Source organism: Salvelinus fontinalis, chromosome 29 (assembly GCF_029448725.1).
Source record: "Salvelinus fontinalis isolate EN_2023a chromosome 29, ASM2944872v1, whole genome shotgun sequence".
Classification (NCBI taxonomy): Eukaryota; Metazoa; Chordata; class Actinopteri; order Salmoniformes; family Salmonidae; genus Salvelinus; species Salvelinus fontinalis.
In genome coordinates, this window is record NC_074693.1 from 10241462 (window position 1) to 10252100 (window position 10639).

General features: G+C 46.0%; 1 protein-coding gene across 1 annotated transcript in view; it reads left to right on the forward strand.

The window, feature by feature from the left end:
* LOC129827407 (mucin-2-like) overlaps window positions 1-6965 on the forward strand; it is a gene marked incomplete at its 5' end in the record, with an annotated part of 8648 nt that extends 1683 nt beyond the window's left edge. Inside the window, one exon of the mRNA XM_055888228.1 lies at window positions 1-6965. This exon is cut by the window's left edge and continues 1683 nt beyond it. Coding sequence (XP_055744203.1) covers window positions 1-4350 — 4350 coding nt within the window.
* Window positions 6966-10639: the final 3674 nt, after the last annotated feature.

Consider the following 10639-nt stretch of genomic DNA (forward strand, 5'->3'; position numbering starts at 1 on the left):
CACACACACACCAACACACCCACCAACACACATACCAACACACGCACCACCACCAACACACACACACCAACACACACACCAACACACACACCAACACACCCACCAACACACCTACCAACACACACACCAACACACCTACCAACACACCCACCAACACACCCACCAACACATTCACCAACACACACACCAACACACCCACCAACACACCCACCAACACATACACCAACACACCCACCAACACACCCACCAACACACACACCAACACACCCACCAACACACAAACCAACACACGCACCAACACATCCACCAACACACCCACCAACACATACACCAACACACACACAAACACACCAACACACCCACCAACACATACACCAACACACACACCAACACACACACCAACACACCAACACACCCACCAACACATACACCAACACACACACCAACACACACACAAACACATACACCAACACACCCACCAACACATACACCACCACACACACCAACACACGCACCAACACACACACCAACACACACACCAACACACATACCAACACACCTACCAACACACACACCAACACACACACCAACACACACACCAACACACACACCAACACCAACACACACACACCAACACACACACCAACACACACACACCAACACACACACCAACACACGCACCACCACCAACACACACACACCAACACACACACCAACACACGCACCAACACACGCACCACCACCAACACACACACCAACACACCTACCAACACACACACCAACACACACACCAACACACACACCAACACACACACCAACACCAACACACACACACCAACACACCTACCAACACACGCACCAACACATACACCAACACACACACCCCTACCAACACACACACCAACACACACACCAACACACACACCAACACACACACCAACACCAACACACACACACCAACACACCTACCAACACACGCACCAACACACACACCAACACACACACCAACACACCTACCAACACACACACCAACACACACACCAACACACATACCAACACACACACCAACACACACACCAACACACACACCAACACACACACCAACACACACACCAACACACCTACCAACACACACACCAACACACACACCAACACACACACCAACACACACACCAACACACCTACCAACACACACACCAACACACACACCAACACACACACCAACACACACACCAACACACACACCAACACACACACCAACACACCAACACACACACCAACACACACACCAACACACCTACCAACACACACACCAACACACCTACCAACACACACACCAACACACCAACAAACACACCAACACACACACCAACACACACACCAACACACCTACAAACACACACACCAACACACACACCAACACACACACCAACACACACACCAACACACCTACCAACACACACACCAACACACACACCAACACACACACCAACACACCTACCAACACACACACCAACACACCTACCAACACACACACCAACACACACACCAACACACACACCAACACACCTACCAACCCACACACCAACACACACACCAACACACATACCAACACACATACCAACACACACACCACCACACCTACCAACACACACACCAACACACACACCAACACACATACCAACACACACACCAACACACACACCAACACACACACCAACACACACACCAACACACACACCAACACACCTACCAACACACCTACCAACACACACACCAACACACACACCAACACACACACCAACACACACACCAACACACCTACCAACACACACACCAACACACACACCAACACACACACCAACACACACACCAACACACACACCAACACACCTACCAACACACACACCAACACACACACCAACACACACACCAACACACACACCAACACACCTACCAACACACACACCAACACACCTACCAACACACACACCAACACACACACCAACACACACACCAACACACCTACCAACACACACACCAACACACACACCAACACACCTACCAACACACACACCAACACACCTACCAACACACACACCAACACACCTACCAACACACACACCAACACACCTACCAACACACACACCAACACACACACCAACACACACACCAACACACACACCAACACACACATCAACACACCTACCAACACACACACCAACACACCAACAAACACACCAACACACACACCAACACACACACCAACACACCTACAAACACACACACCAACACACACACCAACACACCTACAAACACACACACCAACACACACACACCAACACACCTACAAACACACACACCAACACACACACCAACACACCTACAAACACACACACCAACACACACACCAACACACCTACAAACACACACACCAACACACACACCAACACACCTACAAACACACACACCAACACACACACCAACACACCTACCAACACACACACCAACACACCTACCAACACACACACCAACACACCAACAAACACACCAACACACACACCAACACACACACCAACACACACACCAACACACATACCAACACACACACCAACACACACACCAACACACACACCAACACACACACCAACACACACACCAACACACCTACCAACACACACACCAACACACACACCAACACACACACCAACACACACACCAACACACCTACCAACACACACACCAACACACACACCAACACACACACCAACACACACACCAACACACCTACCAACACACACACCAACACACACACCAACACACACACCAACACACACACCAACACACCTACCAACACACACACCAACACACCTACCAACACACACACCAACACACACACCAACACACCTACCAACACACACACCAACATACACACCAACACACACACCAACACACACACCAACACACCTACCAACACACACACCAACACACACACCAACACACCTACCAACACACACACCAACACACCTACCAACACACACACCAACACACCTACCAACACACACACCAACACACCTACCAACACACACACCAACACACACACCAACACACACACCAACACACACACCAACACACACACCAACACACCAACAAACACACACACCAACACACACACCAACACACCTACAAACACACACACCAACACACACACCAACACACCTACAAACACACACACCAACACACACACCAACACACCTACAAACACACACACCAACACACACACCAACACACCTACCAACACACACACCCCTACCAACACACACACCAACACACAAACCAACACACACACCAACACACACACCAACACACCTACCAACACACACACCACCACACACACCAACACACAGACCAACACACCTACCAACACACCTACCAACACACACAACCCTACCAACACACACACCAACACACACACCAACACACACACCAACACACACACCAACACACCTACCAACACACACACCAACACACGCACCAACACACACACCAACACACATACCAACACACACACGAACACACCTACCAACACACACACCAACACACACACCAACACACATACCAACACACCTACCAACACACACACCAACACACACACCACCACACACACCAACACACACACACCAACACACATACCAACACACCCACCAACACACCCACCAACACACACACCAACACACACACCAACACACATACCAACACACCTACCAACACACACACCACCACATACACCAACACACACACCAACACACACACACCAACACACACACCACCACACACACCACCACATACACCAACACACACACCAACACACACACCAACACACGCACCAACACACACACCAACACACACACACAAACACACCTACCAACACACACACCAACACACACACACGCAAACACAAACACACATGGAAATGCACACACACATGGAAACGCAAACACAAACACACACACACACACACACATGCCCAAAAGTGATCCTGCTGGTGATGGGACATCACCTCCTGGTGTGATGATGTCACAGATAATCATCATCACCCGTTACTCTGACCCATCAGGCTACCATGACCACTACACACCAGCAGCAACACTGACGGCCCTGTGTGTGCGTGTGTGTGTGTGTGTGTGTGTGTGTGCGTGCGTGCGTGCGTGCGTGCGTGTGTGTGTGTGTGTGTGTGTGTGTGTGTGTGTGTGTGTGTGTGTGTGTGTGTGTGTGTGTGTGTGTGTGTGTGTGTGTGTGTACCGGAGGGGTGGGCTATGTCAGTTTTTGTATTTAGTAAGGATCCCATGATCAGCAGCTACTCTTCCTGGGTCCAGCAACGTTAATTAAGGGAGTTATATACAATTACATGACATTACGTTTCATAACACTTCTCACAGCACAGTGTGTTCCCTCAGGCCACTACTCTACTTACACATATCTACAATTCAACATCCATGTGAACGTGTGTGTAGAGTGCGTCTCTTCTCATGTGTATGTCTGTCTTTGCCTGTGTGTCTTTTCACAGTCCCCGCTGTTCCGTATTGTGTATTTTTTGGGGTCTCATTCCAATGCTTGCATCAGTTACCTGATGTGGAATAGAGTTCCATGTAGCTATGGCTCTATGTAGTACTGTGCACCTCACATAGTCTGTTCTGGACTTGGGGTTTGTGAAGAGTCCTTTGGTGGCATGTCTTTTGGGGTATGCATGGGTGTCTGAGCTGTGTGCTAGTAGTTTAAACAGACAGCTAGGTGCACTCAGTGTGTCAACACTTCTTACAAAAACAAGTAGTGTTGAAGTCAATCTCTCCTCCACTTTGATCCATGAGAGACTGATATGTATATGATTAATGTTAGCTCTATGTTACATTTAAGGGAAAGTCGTACTGCCCTGTTCTGAGACAATTGTAGTTTTCCGAGGTCCCTCTTTGTGGAACCTGACCACATGACTGAACAGGAGTCCAGTTGGGAGAAAAGTAGAGCCTGTAGGACCTGTCTTGTTGATAGTCTAGTTAAAAAGGCAGAGCAGCACTTTATTATGGACAGACTTAGTTACTGGAATAAGCAATTTCATAAATGTGTCAAGTGCAGCGTTTGGTTGCTCCTCATTACACACCACAGACCAGCAAATATTCTTTACATCAATAACATATGAATCATTACAAAACGTCTCGTATGACCTCTTATACACTTTATTAGGCCCAGCCTTTGGAACTTTGGTTTTCCTAGATGTGGCTACTATATCGTGATCCTATAAGATGGGTGTGGCTACTATATCGTGATCCTATAAGATGGATGTGGCTACTATATCGTGATCCTATAAGATGGATGTGGCTACTATATCGTGATCCTATAAGATGGATGTGGCTACTATATCGTGATCCTATTAGATGGATGTGGCTACTATATCGTGATCCTATTAGATGGATGTGGCTACTATATCGTGATCCTATTAGATGGGTGTGGCTACTATATCGTGATCCTATTAGATGGATGTGGCTACTATATCGTGATCCTATAAGATGGATGTGGCTACTATATCGTGATCCTATTAGATGGGTGTGGCTACTATATCGTGATCCTATTAGATGGATGTGGCTACTATATCGTGATCCTATTAGATGGGTGTGGCTACTATATCGTGATCCTATAAGATGGATGTGGCTACTATATCGTGATCCTATAAGATGGATGTGGCTACTATATCGTGATCCTATTAGATGGATGTGGCTACTATATCGTGATCCTATAAGATGGATGTGGCTACTATATCGTGATCCTATTAGATGGATGTGGCTACTATATCGTGATCCTATAAGATGGATGTGGCTACTACATCGTGATCCTATTAGATGGGTGTGGCTACTATATCGTGATCCTATAAGATGGATGTGGCTACTATATCGTGATCAATGCATGAGATGGATGTGGATACTGCTTTAAAGCAGATTTCTGCAGCATTAGTAAAGATGTGATCCATACATGCTGATGATTTTGTTCCTCTGCTGTGTGTAACTTCCCTGGTATGGTGACTAATAACCTGCATGAGGTTACAGGCAAACGTTTTGTTAAGTGGGCAACTTGACGAAAGCCAGTCAATACTTAAATCACCCAGAAAATATACTTCTCTGTTGATATCACCTACATTATCAAGCATTTCACACATGCTATCCAGTTGCCATGGCACACAGCGACCTGGAAGCTATGCTAATCGTCATGAACAGATTAGGCAGGGTTGACTGCTGGAAGTTCAATGGTAACACACCCACACACCCACACACACACACACACACACACACACACACACACACACACACACACACACACACACACACACACACACACACACACACACACACACACACACACACACACACACACACACACACACAGAGCCTTCACACTCTGTTCTATTACCTTGCTCCATACAGCCATGTGTGTGTTGGTGTAAAGTTTAGCCAAAGTCATCCAGCCCTCTTGTGTATCTGTGTGTAGATTGATGATGTCTGAAGCAGGGAGGGAGATTATTCCTCTATAGATTTATCATGTCTGGACTACTAACTGGCTGATTATGCAAAGGAGACATAGTGCAACCCAACACAGAGACACGATGCAACCAGAGAGAGATACTGTAAATAGAGAGAGGGCTGATTATGCTACGGAGACATAGTGCAACCCAACACAGAGACACGATGCAACCAGAGAGAGAGATACTGTAAATAGAGAGAGAGAGGGCTGATGGTTGTATGCCCAGTAATATAACAGAGTATAATGAGATGTCTCTTCTCCATGAAAGATTGTTACATAAAAAATGTAAATTAAAAAAGTCTCCCCTCCACTCCTCTACCTCCTCCACCACTCATCACCATGTCCAAAACAATTGTCTGCTTGACTCCCTTGAGGGTTTGTGTGTGTGTGTGTGTGTGTGTGTGTGTGTGTGTGTGTGTGTGTGTGTGTGTGTGTGTGTGTGTGTGTGTGTGTGTGTGTGTGTGTGTGTGTGTGTGTGTGTGTGTGTGTGTGTGTGTGTGTGTGTGTGTGTGTGTGTGTGTGTGTTGTCATGACGCTAGCCCTTTCAGTGAATTGGCTAGCACAGATGTGAACAACAGGAGAGGGGGGGAGCAGTTTTATAACTTAACCCCCGCGTCATAAATTCCGTAAAGAGACTCTCCCTGGTCATGCGGTATGGAGAGAGTTTCACAGTTAGACAAAGGGATTCCACCCCTCAATTCTATTACATCCCAGAATTTGAGAACTGAACAATATTCCTATTTTGGAGAATGTGTAAACGGTCGGTGGAGAAGCCAGCTACGACCCGGTCCGTTTTGTTTGATGTTTGTGACCTCATGAAAGACAATACAGCCACATTACCATAACTCTGTTTATACAGGTGCCCCCGTTATGAGGTTGGCATCTAATTATTGTATAAAATGAATGAGTAAAGATGAAAATATTTGCGAAATGATGCAATGTGATGTGAACTTTTAAAATTAGAAAATCTTCTTCCCTGTAAAGTTTAACCACAAAGTCAGGAGCCACACCCAAGTGAATAGGCATTGGTTGGAAATGATGAACCAACCCCTTTCCTACATTTCTATAAAAGCCCCCGTGACCCAATCCACGTTGAACTAAGCAAACCCCAGCTTGAGCTGTGGTGGCGAATAGTTGGATATCCACTCTACATAACGAAAAGTCACTCAAGTTCTGAATAGGATTTGTCCTCATGTTTAAAAGGGCTAATTATAATGTCAACCTACAGCCCAGGAAACGTGGGAGCTTGAAATGGTATGAACTCTGAACTATTGATCACTCAAGAAGAAGTGAGTCCTAGATGACAGCCTATCAGACTGCAGCTGTAAAGGCAGCACATCTAGTACAACACCACTGACCGACGTGGACCAATCTCCAGAGTCAGATGAACCCTCTCAGACCATGTGACCACACAACGACCCGGAGGATTCCACACAGGACAAACCAGAGCCTCACACCACCAGCTTCACATAAATACAATGCGTTGCTTTTCCGATTGAGCGATCGTTAGTGGCATATGTATTTATGGGAGAATAGCTTCCCGGGTCCGATAGAGACCCATGTTCCTTAGTCTTCTATCGTGTTATAACCAAACTGTTTTTGTTTAGGGACGGTATAATGTTATCATGTATTGTATATTCTGTAATTTTTTTATTCATTCATAAATAAATAAATAATTGTGCCAATTGGTGTATGGATGATTTATGGTAAAGGCTGGGTTCGAGCAGACAACCAACAATTTACGACATTTAGATGAGACTGACGAAGGTAATAATAATAATTCATTAATAGAAGAATAATTGATCAGATATTGAAATATCTGAAGAGTTACATTATATTCGGAAAATTATAACTTTGTAATCTGAAAATGTTCCGTTGTGTTCTGACTTCCTAGTTAATCACATTTACATAATTAGTTTAATCACGTAATAATACTTACAGAGAATTACAGAGAGAGTGTGTGTGTGTGTGTGTGTGTGTGTGTGTGTGTGTGTGTGTGTGTGTGTGTGTGTGTGTGTGTGTGTGTGTGTGTGTGTGTGTGTGTGTGTGTGTGTGTGTGTGTGTGTGTGTGTGTGTGTGTGTGTGTGTGTGTTTGTGTTTGTGTGTACGTGCGTGCGTGTGTATATGTGCTGGTTTGGGTCCAAACTGATTGCGCTGCATGAGGGAAACTCATGTCTCTCTGAGAATCACTATTTCACACTGCTGAGTATTAGAGAGGAGGGGAGAGAGAAGGATAGAGTGAGAGAGGAAGAGAGAGAGAAGGATAGTGTGAGAGAGAGGAGAGGAGAGAGAGAAGGATAGAGTGAGAGAGAGGAGAGGAGAGAGAGTAGGATAGTGAGAGAGGGGAGAGGAGAGAGAGAAGGATAGATTGAAAGAGGGGAGAGGAGAGAAGGTAGGATAGTGAGAGAGGAAGAGAGAGAGAAGGATAGTGAGAGAGAGGAAGAGAGAGAGAAGGATAGTGAGAGAGAGGAGAGGAGAGAGAGAAGGATAGAGTGAGAGAGAGGAAGAGAAAGAGAAGGATAGATTGAAAGAGGGGAGAGGAAGGTGTGGGGAGAGCACCTTTCTAGTCTACGACCATCTGGCTTGTGCTAGTCAGGTGATGAGAGTGTGTTAGAGAGTGTACGTGCATACGGCTGATCTCGTCACTCTCTCTACTTTGTCATGCACGACCAGCGTTGGGGAATATGAAATACGTGTAGTTCAACTAGTAATTTAACTACGTTGTGCAGTAGCTTGGTGGTAGCTAGTGTTTTCTCTAGTTAATTATTGTTTTGCCATGTAGTGGTGTAGCAAACTCCTGGAATTACACGTGTGTGTAGTGTTAAATGAAATATGGGTGAAGTAGTTATAATCTCTTTTCTTTTTCGGCGTCAGACCTGCCTAATTCTCACTTGAGAATGGGCTGTGTGGAGTGCAATAGAGATTGCATCATCTGTGGATCTGTTGGGGCAGTATGCAAATTAGAGTGGGTCTAGGGTTTCTGGGATAATGGTGTTGATGTGACCCATGACCAGCCTTTCAAAGCACTTCATGACTACAGATGTGAGCGCTACCGGTCGGTAGTTGTTTAAGCAGTTTACCATAGTGTTCTTGTGCACAGGGACTATGGTGGTCTGCTTAAAACATGTTGGCATTAAAGACTCAGACAGGGAGAGGTGAAAAATGTCAGTGACGACACTTGCTCGCATTACACGTCCTGGTAATCCGTCTAGCCCTGTGGCCCGGTAAATGTTGACTTGTTTAAAGGTCTTACTCACATCGGCTGCAGAGAGTGTGATCACACAGTCTTCCAGACCAGCTGGTGCTCTCATGCATGTTTCAGTGTTATTTGCCTCGAAGCGAGCATAGAAGTTTAGTTTAGCTCGTCTGGTAGGCTCATGTCACTAGGCAGCTCTCGGCTGTGCTTCCCTTCGTAGTCTCTAATGGTTTGCAAGCCCTGCCACATCCGACGAGTGTCAGAGCCAGTGTAGTACAATTCGATCTTAGTCCTGTATTGATGCTTTGCCTGGTTGATGGTTTATTGGAGGGCATAGTGGGATTTCTTATAAGCTTCTGGGATAAAGTCCCGCTCCTTGAAAGCGCAGCTCTAGCCTTTAGCTCAGTGCGGATGTTGCCTGTAATCCATGGCTTCTGGTTGGTGTATGTACGTACGTTCACTGTGGGGATGACGTCATCAATGCACTTATTTATGAAGCCAATGACTGATGGGGTGTACTCCACAATGCCGTTGGAGGAATCCCGGAACATATTCCAGTCTGTGCTAGCAAAACAGTCCTGTAGCTTAGCATCTGCTTCATCTGACCACTTTTTTATTGATCTAGTCACTGGTACTTCCTGCTTTAATTTTTGATTATAAGCAGGAATCAGGAGGATAGAATTATGGTCAGATATGCCAAATGGAGGGGGAGGGAGGGCTTTGTATGCGTCTCTGTGTGTGGAGTAAAGGTGGGTCAGAGATTTGTTTCCTCTTGTTGCACATTTAACATGCTGATAGAAATGTAAGTTTCCCTGCATTAAAGTCCCCGGCTACTAGGAGCGCCGTCTCTGGGTGAGCGTTTTCTTGTTTGCTTAT